The sequence below is a fragment of the Phocoena phocoena genome, chromosome 13, assembly GCF_963924675.1.
Source record: "Phocoena phocoena chromosome 13, mPhoPho1.1, whole genome shotgun sequence".
NCBI classification, from domain to species: Eukaryota; Metazoa; Chordata; class Mammalia; order Artiodactyla; family Phocoenidae; genus Phocoena; species Phocoena phocoena.
This window is the reverse complement of record NC_089231.1, coordinates 89,389,289-89,401,665: the sequence shown is the minus strand read 5'-3', so window position 1 is coordinate 89,401,665 and position 12,377 is coordinate 89,389,289. Positions and strand designations below refer to the sequence as shown.

Below are 12,377 nucleotides of genomic sequence, written 5' to 3'. Positions count from 1 at the left end.
TCTTGCTGTTCTCAGGGCTCTCTGTTGAATTTTTAAAGAGGGGATTGGGTTTCACACAAAGTTAAATGCCGATGTGATTTTAATAAACATCATGATAATGTTTACTAAAACATGCCTACTCCAAATAAATCTAAGACAGAGATGTCAACGGGTGCCTCCACTTCCCAAGGGCAGGCATAGCTGTGTGGAAAGATCAAGCCGCTTAAAACCACCGGCACATTCTTCAGCACGTCCTCCCTGACACTCTGTGCGCTTAGAAACGTACAGAGCTGCGGAACCCAGGGTCAGACAGACCTGCCTAATTACCTTCCAAAGCCCTTCTATCCAACGGGCTTCTTGCAAAAATCAGAGCCAATTTACTGATTCTTGTATATGATCTTAATCTCGTACAAATCTAACTCTCAGAAGAGAATGTAAGCCTTGGAAGGGTTCTTGGAGATCAGCAGGCTGGTCAGCAATCCCTGCTGTCAGTTCAGAAATATAAACGTGTGTCTGTATTAAGAATGAAAGAAAATAGCTTTCCTGAGTTCCGTGGAGAAAAATAAGTATACTCTTAAAAGACCGATCTACTTTATCCACACAAGATCGTGAAAAAGAAGCGCTGTGCTACGAGCTGAGCGGGCCTGGGCAGCAGCAGCAGCAAGACCGCCCGCCCGCCCGCAGCGCCCCTGCCCACCCCCGGCAGCACCTGGCCCCCTGGCCTCCGTCACTGGATGGCCAACCAGTCTCCATCCACCTGCATCCTTGGGACTTCCCTAATAACTTCAACGGCTTTAAATCCTACTTACACTTGCTGATTCCAGAACTGCTATCTCTAGCTCTGAGCTGAACTGGTATGTTAAGTGTCTGCTCAACACGTGCACTGGGACATCTCATAAACCTCTCAAAGGGACCGCGTCCAGAACACAGCCGTCCCCACACACTGCCGCTCCTGCTTCCTGTGGCCGCGCCTCCTCCCGCTGAGTCAGCCCGGGCTCCGTGGTTTCTCTCGGACCCATACCCGCCTCCTGGGAACCAGAGCCCTTCCGGCCGCTGCCCTAGAGGCTCCAGGGACCCCTTCCTAGACCAGCCAGAGCCCCCATACTGCCCACCCAGCCGCGTCACTCCCCATCGAGGCCCCAGCCACGTTCCCTTTCTGTGAGGCACCTGCCTCAGGTCCCATGGCCCCTCCCCCCCACTACCCAAATTGGGCCTCACCCGGGCTTCCTCAGGCCTCTGGGCCCCGGAAGCCTGGGCTCGAGGGCCTCCCTGGTTCCGTCCGCCAGCACTGCGGACTCCCCCAGGGGTGTCACTGATTCTGCTCTTCCCAGCATGGCTTGCCCGCGATGCCAGTTTGTTCAAGGAATGTACAAGTCACGTGTGGAAGAACAGGAACTGGAATGGCACAGGGCAAAGGCTTCTAGGAGATGGTGGCCTGGAACCTTCCAAACTCTGAAGGGCAATATTCAAACCACAATTCTGGGCCCATCCAAATGACCTACCATGAGTGAGAGCAGAATTAGGGCATTTTCAGACATTCAAGAATCAAAAAAAAAACGGTCTTCCTGTGTACCCTTTCTTCGCAAACTACTGGAGGACGTGCTCTAGCAAAATACAGGAGTAAACAAACAAACAAGGAGAGAACAGCACTAACAACACAGGAAAGCAATGAATGGAAGTCAGCGGAACAACCCGGGTTACAGGTTGGGAGCACGGCCTGTCCAGATTGGTGCCAGCGGCCAACAGCTCAAGAAACAAGCTGTCGGACTTCCCTGGTGGCGCAGAGGTTAAGAATCCGCCTGCCAACGCGGGACACAGGCCCTGGAAGATCCCATGTGCTGTGGAGCAACTAAGCCCGTGCACCACAACTACTGAGCCTGTGCTCTAGAGCCCGCGAGCCACAACTACTGAGCCTACATGCCACAACTACTGAAGCCCGTGGGCCTAGAGCCCATGCTCCACAACAAGAGAAGCCACGACAATAAGAAGCCCATGCACCACAACAAAGAGTAGCCCCTGCTCACCACAACTAGAGAAAGCCCGTGCATAGCAATGAAGACCCAACACAGCCAAAACTAAAAACAAATAAATAAATTTACTAAAAAAACCCCCCAAAAACCAGTCTACTTGACTGGAGAATCTTTTTCTGCCTACAGATAAGAGTTAGCTTTCTCACACTGAAAACCTTTACCTGAGGAGAGGTTAAACTACAGGAGTTTAAATATTAAGCATCAACAACACAATTCAATGGTAAGCAACATTATCACTGAATTCTGCATTTTCAAGGGGGAGGAAAGTGCCCAATAATCCCAGGGAATGTTAAAAACGTTCAAGGTGCTTCAGAAGTAGAATGAGAGAAATCAAAGCTGAAACCTCCCTCTCTATCCCTTTTCTTAAGACTCTCTTATCCACGCAACTGTCTCTTGATGTCTGTTCTCAAGCCTTCTGGCTTCACCTCCTGGACTGGGATAATTTTCAGGACTTCCTTAAAAACCCCTCCTGGCCACCGTTAGCTCTAGGCAGAGCACTTATCTACTAGCTGTCTATCATATACAACTGATGATACAATGGTGTATCATACACAATTGCAAGGGAAAATTACAGTCAAAACAAAAACTCCCTCAAATTCTACATCCACAGTTTTTAAGTAAAAAAATATTATGACCCTGGGACTTCCCTGGTGGCACAGTGGTTAAGAATCCGCCTGCCAATGCAGGGGACACAGGTTCAAGCCCTGGTCCGGGAAGATCCCACACGTCGCGGAGCAACTAAGCCCGTGCGCCACAACTACTGAGCCTGCTGCGCTCTAGAGCCCGCGAGCCACAACTACTGAAGCCGAGCGCCTAGAGCCCGTGCTCCACAACAAGAGAAGCCACCGCAATGAGAAGCCCGCGCACCGCAACGAGGAGTAGCCCCCGCTCGCCGCAACTAGAGAAAGCCTGCGCGCAGCAACGAAGACCCAACGCGGCCAAAAATAAATAAATACATTTATTTAAAAAATAATATATTATGACTCTCCCCATCCCCCAAATACTTAAAAGCTTTCACCATCTGGATCAGCACATACCGTGTCTAAAAACCCTGGGGCTCCCCTCACCACAGTGAATGACGGTGGCCGACGGCTGTTAAGGGCTCAGAAGCCAGATGCTAGAGAAGATGGAAGCTCAACGCGGGCTCACAGTAGCCACCCTGCTTAATTTCCTTCACTGTGACATCCAGACAGCCCTGTGTTTAAGGAGAAAGAATCCCCAAACAAAAGGAGACTTGTTTTGCTGTCACCAAACTGGAAGACGAAAATCTGAAGACTTCTGTAGTGACACGGAGAATTTCTCACTTGTAAACTCACTGGAAACCACCCAAATGGATCCGTTTTAGATACATGAATGTGTGACTCAGGAACTTTAAGGCCAGTGTTGAAAAGCAATTGCTCTTTTTTTTTTTGCTTCTCAAGATGCCTTGTCTCCAACTATTACTTAAAATCTTCATCAGTGACCCTCAAGCAAAATGCCCTGAATTTTTCATACCGTATGGAAGTTTTGGAGGCAAGCTACCTAAGAACAGGTCCTGGGGAGTCCGGGTGGAACCATCAGGCAGCTCAAGCGGGAGACCAGGAGCTCACGGTGAGGCAGAGCCTCAGGGGTATGGGAGGTGGGAGCCTGCGGCCCGGGCTCCGTGCTGTCAGAAGTCTCCCCTGGGCCCCCGACTGGGGGAAGGACATGTGCTCCAGGGCATTTTGGGGATCTCGTGAGAGCAGAGAATGGAGTCTCCAGAGGAGCTGCACTTGGGAGGGACGACAAAGCATCTAAGGGCAGGTGAGAACGGTGTCTAGCAGGGGTGGCCAGTGCTGGGATGAAAGGTCTGGATGGAGCTGCTGACCTGAGTGGGGGAAGGCGAGAAGGACAAGGCCCAGCAAAAGGAGCCCAGGGAGGAACATGCCGTGAAAACAGCAAAGAACTGAGTCTGGAAGGAGAAAGAACCCAGGCAACCTGAGTTCTCTGGGCCACGGACGAATCTGGAGAGACAGGAATTCAACTGAGCACAAAGAAAAGGAAGTAAGACTAGTAATGCGATGGAAGGGATCCTGCTGAACAGGGCCAGGAACTGGGCCCTTGCGCCTGCTTCAGCCCAGCTCGGGAGAGCTCAGGGTGCTCTTACATTTTCAAACGGTTCAGAAACAAACCCAAAACAAACCAACAAAACAACGTTCCATGATGTAAACATTCTACGAAATTCAAGGTTCGGTGCCCATAAACCAAGCTCTATCAGGGCTCAGCCACACGTCCTTGCTCCCGACGGTCAGCGTGGCTTTCATGCTCCACCGGCACCAGCAGCCACCACAGAGGCTGCTCGGCTGCCACACTGGCAATGCTCACATCCTTTACACAAAAGGTCTGCAAACCTGCTGGAGAGTTTAGAAAACAAACCGAGGCCCAAATACCACCATTATCGACCATAAGGAACAGAACAGTCACAGCTGAAAAAAATCAAGTCACCAACCAAGGAGAAGATGGATAGGAAGTGAATGTAATCATGCTGAATGTCAAAGAGAAACAGATTAAAAAAAAAACAAAAGAAAATGACAGATATTGAAGAAAAAGATGATCCAAAATAAGGAAGCTGGTGTCTTTTAAAAGACGTTCAGAGGTATAACAGAAAATAATTTCCCTGAGATGAGAACTGCATCTTTGACTGAAGGGGTATATGATAAATTCCAGGAAAACGGGGGGCTTTATGCTGATTAAGTTATTAAAATTTAAGGGCAAAGAGAATTCTTTAGGTATCCAGTCAGAAAAAGCAAGCTCTTGACGGGTGAGGGAGGGGAAGATGGAGCTGGCCTCGCCCCTTCCACAGCAACATGCAGCAACGCTCCCAAGTTCCAGGCAAGTATGACTAAGTGTACTATTCTCTGCCTAGTTGCTATTTATGTCAAAGGGCAGCAGACATTTTCAAACATAAGATCTCAGAGAACAGCACCCAGGAGCAACTAATGAAAACCAACCAACTAACTCACTCAACTCGTCGGTGGCAAAAGTCAGCCAACCCAGGTTTCTCTGATAGGAAGAACCATGTGAGATTCTAGTTTACAAGAGCTCAGAGAAAGAAAATACAACCCAAGTATTTTATACCCAGGCAAGTTTTCCTTTCTACACCAGGGTCAATGGCAGGCACTTTTCAAGAATGCATGAAATGGAACCCTCGTAAAAACTTACTTGTTTATGAAATTCAAACAACCAAGAAACGAATCAGATAAAGAACGCAAAGAGAGATGCTCTGACAAAAAAAAAAAACTAATCCGTAGAACTCAGACTAACCAACCAGGGAAAAGAACAGAATGTAAATACTACTTCAAACTCTCACAATCTAAACACAGTACTTCTTAAAACAGACCCCAGCAGTTAGGGGAGGGGTGAAGGGAAGGCATTTCAATAGTGCTGAATTTTCTCTACTTTCTTAGTTGATTAATAACATCTAAGATAAAAAACATACAGCCTGAAAAAACCCCTACAATTCCAAGCTCTCTGACGTTCTCCTTTTAGAACGGAATCCTTGAGGTACGGTAGAGACTTTTAACTGAAGCTCAGGAATTACTTCGTTTCCATTACAGCTCTTCAGCTAAATCCAACTAAAATTATAAAGCTTATTTCTACTTTAACACAAATATTTCTATCTACACATTAACTTTTCAATCTACCTTTGCATAAAAATTATCTTTGTATTCTAAAGATATGAGCTTTCTTTTTTTCCCCCTTTTCCCACAATACCTCAGTCTTTTTCACTGTGTCAATGATGCTCACTTAATGTTAAAAATGGCTAGTTCTGGATGGTGGCATCTTGGGTAATATTTTTACTTTTTCCCTTTTACTTCTCTTGGATTATAGTACAGCTATTTCTAAAAAAGAGTTTGCAAGGTAAGTAAAGCATTTCAAGGTCACGACTTTGCAGAAAAAAATGCTAAAAACAATAGCAAAACCACATTTTAAAAACTGGGAAGAAGCATGAAAATATCTACTGCAGCCACGTGATGTGGTTTAATTTCACTTAAGCTATTTATAGACCGAAACATCAAAAAAACCAAGCTGGCATTTTATTTAAAAAACCGCACGCTGTAATAGTGGGTGGTATTTCAGCATTACTGCTTCCCGCATAATTTATTTTTATTATGCTTTTTTGCAAGGATTTATAGATAAATAGCAGAAGACAACTAAATAATAACAGAAAACAGCATGAAAGACAGTTCACTGTCAGGCTAATAAATGAAAGAGATTAAGTTTCGCATATCTATATTTTAGGAGCTTCTAGAAAAAAATTCTTTTAAAATAAAAATAGGGGCTTCCCTGGTGGCACAGTGGTTGGGAGTCTGCCTGCCGATGCAGGGGACACGGGTTCGTGCCCCGGTCCGGGAAGATCCCACATGCCGTGGCCGCGGAGCGGCTGGGCCCGTGAGCCATGGCCGCTGAGCCTGCGCGTCCGGAGCCTGTGCTCCGCAACGGGAGAGGCCACAGCGGTGAGAGGCCCGCGTATCGCAAAAAAAAAAAAAAATCTTCCTAGACTGCCAAATCTAGGAAAACCTCTGATCAGCAGAAAGTAAATAACAAGGGACGACTGAGTCCCTTCTAAGGTGATTATTAAACACCAAGTAATGTAAAAAGACGGAAAAGCTCAGTGACTTCAGCTGCCTGGACGGGCCCCAGCCGGTGGGCTCCCTCGCCTCTGTTCGGGACACAAGCTGTCACAAGGACTGCTTCAGCCTCAACAGGGTACAGCGAGAGCTGACAAAGCAGTCTTGCCATTAAAATCTCAAAACGGCAAAGAATTAACTCAGGATACGAGTGTTTCAAGTGAGCATCACACACCCCTGCAATTTTTCTGAGAAGGTTCAAAGTGGTACAAATGGCCAGGGAAGGAGTCACCCCCTCACCCTGAACCCTCTTCTAAGCGCACCGCTGGTACCAGTCTCTTACCTGCCCCTCTAGTCTCACACCAAACGCCCCCTTCGGCCCCACCCTCGCCCACCAGGAGCCCCAGGCAGAGCCTCCAGCTGCCGCTGTGCCCTAACCCTACTCCATTCGTCCTCCCTGAGGGACACACAGGGCATCTCAGTCTTTTGCTGCTAATAAAAATCGTTCTTACAGTGAACATTCTTGTAAGCTCAGTCTTTACACACATAAGCTCAGTCCTGGGTCAGAGGCGCGCATTTTAGGTTCTGGTCTACACTGCCAGCTTGCCCTCCACAAGTCTAACACTCCCAGCAGCAACATGATGTCGACCTCTTTTCCTTCTTTGCTTACGTGACAGCTGAAAAATGGTGTGTCTCTCTTTTATTTAATCTCTATGATTACTAAGAAATTCAAACAGGTATCCATGAAACAACATTTCCCACAGCCCAGAAACCTCGATTTTATCTGAAGACATAATTTCAAAGTGTTCTTGTGTGCCTGCGAATGGGTATTTTCCACCATAACAAAGTCTCAGACTCTTCATGTGTTTGCTGTCGCCTGATTTAGATGAAATGGTGGGTTTTGTTTCCACGGAGGTTAGGTTCTGAGGTCAGCAGATACACGCCGTCTGAGCGAGCAGCAGGGAACCTTTAAAACTTTACGCTCATCTCACCTTTGTGAGTTACTCATGCTGCAGCTCATTTTTTTTTTTTTTTTTTTTTTGCGGTACGCAGGCCTGTCACCGCTGTGGCCCCTCCCGTTGCGGAGCACAGGCTCCGGACGCGCAGGCTCAGCGGCCATGGCTCACGGGCCCAGCCGCTCCGCGGCACGTGGGATCTTCCCGGACCGGGGCACGAACCCGTGTCCCCTGCATCGGCAGGCGGACTCTCAACCACTGCGCCACCAGGGAAGCCCTGCAGTTCATTTTTCTACTGGGCTGTAAGTTGTTTCCTATTTGACTGTAAAAGCTGTTTCTGTTAGTTTTTTTCTGCCTTCTCAACGGTTTTGTTTTTTTCCATTACTTGAATATAATGTCTGTTGGCTTAAAATAGATGATTCTTGTTCTGTTATTTTCGGGCTTCCCTGGTGGCGCACTGGTTAAGGATCCGCCTGCCAATGCAGGGGACACGGGTTCGAGCCCTGGTCCGGGAAGATCCCACATACCGCGGAGCAACGAAGCCCGTGCGCCACAACTACTGAGCCTGTGCTCTAGAGCCTGCGAGCCACAACTACTGAAGCCCGCGAGCCTAGAGCCCTCGCTCCACAACAGGAGAAGCCACCGCAATGAGAAGCCTGTGCACCGCAACGAAGAGCAGCCCCTGCTCGCTGCAACTACAGAAAGCCCGCGTGCAGCAATGAAGACCCAACGCGGCCAAGACTAAGTAAATGAAATAAATTAAAAAAAAAAAAAGTCGTTACTTTCCTGAGAACTCTCACATCTGGCACTTACACCTGGAAGTAGTTTTGCTGTTGGATAAAAGGTGAGGCTCTAATGGGATCTGTTTTCCGAATAGCTTTTCCCCGATACCATGCTTTTCATAAGCCAGTCCTTCCTTGTTTGCACCTGTCTCTGGGGGGCTCACTCACCCCTCCCCTCTGAAGGGCCTCCTGGGTTTGGGGCCGGGGAGGCCCCGGAGGCACTAACACACCGGGCCAGGGCACTCCTCTTTAGAACGCTGAACCTTTCTGCTTTTTACCAGCAGCGTTTTTCACTTAAACTTTTTCTGGTTAAACGTACCGTAATTACGTATTAAATTAAAATTTATGCAAACAGATGAAATCTGAGTGAGAAAAGAGAATTACTGATTCTGTGAAAATGAAACTGAATCCTTTGAAAAGATCAGATAAAAACACCAATTGCTTAAAAAACAAAAACAAAAAACTGTTGTGGAACCCAAGGAGGGAGAAAGAACTGTGAAAGCCTTGAAGTAAGACACTGCAAGCTTGCGGTTCTGCTCTTGGGCGCCTGGCGTGCACCTCACCTCACAGAACTCAGGCTGGCTGTGCTGAGGACGTCCGTCAGAGGCAAGGCCGTGGCCCACGTCAGAAGTGGGTCAACAGCAGCACGTGTCAGGCACGTACGTATGTAGCATTTTCAGACCTGTTTTAATCACACATTTTGTGTAAACCACCAATTACTTAGGCCTCCCAAGGACTTCTATTGTAACATCTCATTTTATTATCTGATGAGCCATGTTGCCTTTATTTGCCTCTTTTTCAAATTTTTCATATTGTTGCTTGCTACTTTTTAAGATAACCATAGACTCCAATTACAAATAAAAACATCTTTGAGAACCCAAGTACAGGTGTCTGTGTTCATTTCTTCTAGGCATTTTTCTGATCTAGATCCAAATTCTAAGGCCGCCTCTCCCATCCTATGACTCCCGGATGCTAGATGGGCTGTTGTCATGGCAACCCAAGGGGCCGATCCTGGAGGCAGGGCTCTCAGGGAACATTTTCTCCACTAGGCACTGCCCCTCCCCTCTTCACAAAGCGGCAGTGCTCAGGTCTCCACTTCTACACCACCCATTCACTTCCCACCCGGGTGGAGTCTGGCTTTTGTCCTCCCCATTTTAACGAAAATGCTCTCACTTCCCAGCACGATGCGTTTAAATCTGTGTGAAATCTGAAGGCCCCTTGACAGCCCCTCCCTAGCTTCTGGGCAGAGCTGACTACTGCTGAGCACGGTCTCCACAGAGAAGCTCTGCCACCTCCCTCTGTCCCGCTGCCCAGGGACCCTCCTGCACCCACAGCAGAGGCTGGACACGGGCACCTATGTGTAGCATCTGACTTGCCTTATGTTTTTACAAAATACGCCTTGTATTTTTACAAAATATGAATTCACTGCTGACATTTGTAAGTTGAGATGTTTCACCTAAACACGCTAGGTTCCTTGCTTCTCTGGAAAACCCAGAACCTGGTCCCAGCCCTCTGGCATGGCTGAAACCCACGTCTCAGCAGAACACACTCTGTCAGCACCGACTCCCTCCTTCCCCTCCACTGGCCTGGGCACACGTGAGGCTGGCCCTCAACGCAGCGTGTGTGTCCATCACCAGGCATAACCCCTATACCGCCTCTCCTACTCGTGTCTGTCACTCTTGCATGGGTGAAGAAGATGACTGTCAAAACAACTATTTCACTGAGGGGAAGAGGTGGTCACTAACGGGTGCCCCACTGCTGGAGCACCTCCGGCTGGGGTCAGGGGTCAGGGAGGGGACCAGGACACCCCGCCCATGGACTGGCCTGCAGGGTTTGCATAAAGCAAGGGTGGGATTTCCCCCGGGCGAGAGGCTGTCAAGGGTCACCCTGGCCTCTGGGGCCCCTGATGAGTGGCAGGAGGGACTGAAGTCATGGGGCTCCAGGCTCCCTGGGTCCTGCCCACCCCTCTCATCCTCCGGCCAGCCGTGACTCGGCCCAGGCCGTGGTCAACAATCAGAGCGTAGGACCTCGCAGTAAAACCCCGAGTCACGGAGTGGCCTCCCTCGGCTCCCCTGCCCAGTCCTACAGGCTGTGTAGAAACACAGAGCCATTACCGACCTCGTAGTTAACTGCACGCACACTAGTGATTAGCAGCGCGAATAACCGGATAACGGCCACTCAACCCTGAATTTTTATTCCTTTCCGATGCAAGAAGTTTAATAGCTCTAGAAATCTAGAGGAGGCGAAGGGACACTGCATTCAACTTGTGCAAATTCAAAGACAGGTCTGAAAAGAGAAAGCAAGGAAAAAGGAAGCCAGAGACGTACCACTCAGTGAGCTTATACCCTGGACTGAGGTAAAGATGGGGGCAGAAGCTCCCGGTCACGTCCAACTCCCGATTCACGGGCTTCCCCCGGGTGGGCGGGCTGTCAGTACTGAGAGCCCCGCCGGGAGGCATGAGGAGTGATTTACAAAGCGCTTCCCTGGTGGCGCAGTGGTTTGAGAGACCGCCTGCCGATGCAGGGGACACGGGTTCATGTCCCGGTCCGGGAAGATCCCACGTGCTGCGGAGCGGCTGGGCCCGTGAGCCATGGCCGCTGAGCCTGCGCGTCTGGAGACTGTGCTCCGCAACGGGAGAGGGGCCACAACAGTGAGAGGCCCGCGTACAGCAAAAAAAACAAAAAAAACAAAGTGTTGCAGGGATTACCGCCCACTCTGACGCCCACTGCACCCCCAGCCCGGAACCAACAGGCAGGTAAGATGAGACCGCACCAGATCCGCTCTTTGATTTGAACATTTAAAGAAACTGTATTTAACTTGATTTATGCATTAAAGAAATTATCTGAGTTCTCTGAGAGATTTTTTTAAAGACACATACATTAAGTTCACTCAAGTAATTGATTTTTGAAGTCTAAAAATGTTAATTTAGCACATCAAAGTTACACATTGCATGCCAGTGCCAGACGGGAATTGCAAAAGGACACAGTTATCATTTTTAACAAAAGCTTCTTCCTAAAGTGACAAGCAGCTTACGTTTTAAAAGGGAATTAACCTCAGGCTGACCCTCCAATCTCTAACTGAGAGTGACAAGCTTTATAAATTCATTGTACCAGGTGTCCCTGTGAAGTAGGCTGAACAGATGAATTCCCGTGGCTTTGCTAAAGGTTCTTCTCATTCAGTATTTAACCTCTGAATAAAATAATTTTAAAAAGACCTGATAATGAGACCAAGGTTAAATACTTTCAAATGATTTCTTGAATAGAACTTCAAGATTTACCTTCTATTAATAACCTTTAAGTAATTAAAAAGAGAAAAGAGTAGCAACCAGCAAAAACAAGTAGGAACTGTAACCAATCCCGAGGTGCACATGAGACCCCTGTGTCCTTTAGGAAAGCAACCCCGGCAAACAGCGGCACAACGCATGTCCCCCGACGCCCACTTGCCCCGTTCTTCTTAACAGAACTCTGCTTTTGTTTAGGGCAGCGATGTAGCCAACTGAAAGCCCACTTCCCAGCCTGTGCTGCAGGACGGCAAGACCACGAGAAAGTGCTTTCTGCTCTTGCCCTTCCTCTTCATCCTTCCTGGAATGCAGGGCTGATGCTGGTGATAGGGCAGCCATCTTGCCAACGTGAAGTGACAGGCAAAAGGATGAGGCCACATGCTAAGGATGCTTAACACGAACGCTCCTCACGGCACCTCTACCGGACCTGCATACCTGCCCCCGCACCTGACACCCTGCCCGGAGGCGCACAGTGAGGTACTCACAGTCAGTGGTGTACTCCACCTGGGAGGGCTGCACGGCCGTGCCATCTGCTGTGGGTGCAGTGGGGGCAGGACTGTCGGCCTGGGCTTTACGGACCAGTGCCGCAAGGGGGTGATCTGGGTCCACCACCTTCAAAGGCTGCAGAGAGAGAGGGTGCAGGGTCACACCACATCCTGCATTCTGCGTCACGCAGAACCCTTCTGTGGCAAGAAGGCTCTAGGACGGTGTCTACGCTTCAGAAAAACCTCAGCACACGCATGCACGCAGCACACGCATGC

General features: G+C 48.9%; 1 protein-coding gene across 2 annotated transcripts in view; it reads right to left on the bottom strand.

Moving 5' to 3' along the window:
• The window catches only part of SFSWAP (splicing factor SWAP), an 86,800-nt gene that overhangs the window by 58,001 nt on the left and 16,422 nt on the right, over positions 1–12,377 (bottom strand). For both annotated transcript variants that reach the window (XM_065889797.1, XM_065889796.1), the window contains exon 7: positions 12,102–12,237. In XM_065889797.1, coding sequence (XP_065745869.1) covers positions 12,102–12,237 — 136 coding nt within the window. The remainder of the gene's footprint in view (positions 1–12,101; positions 12,238–12,377) is intronic.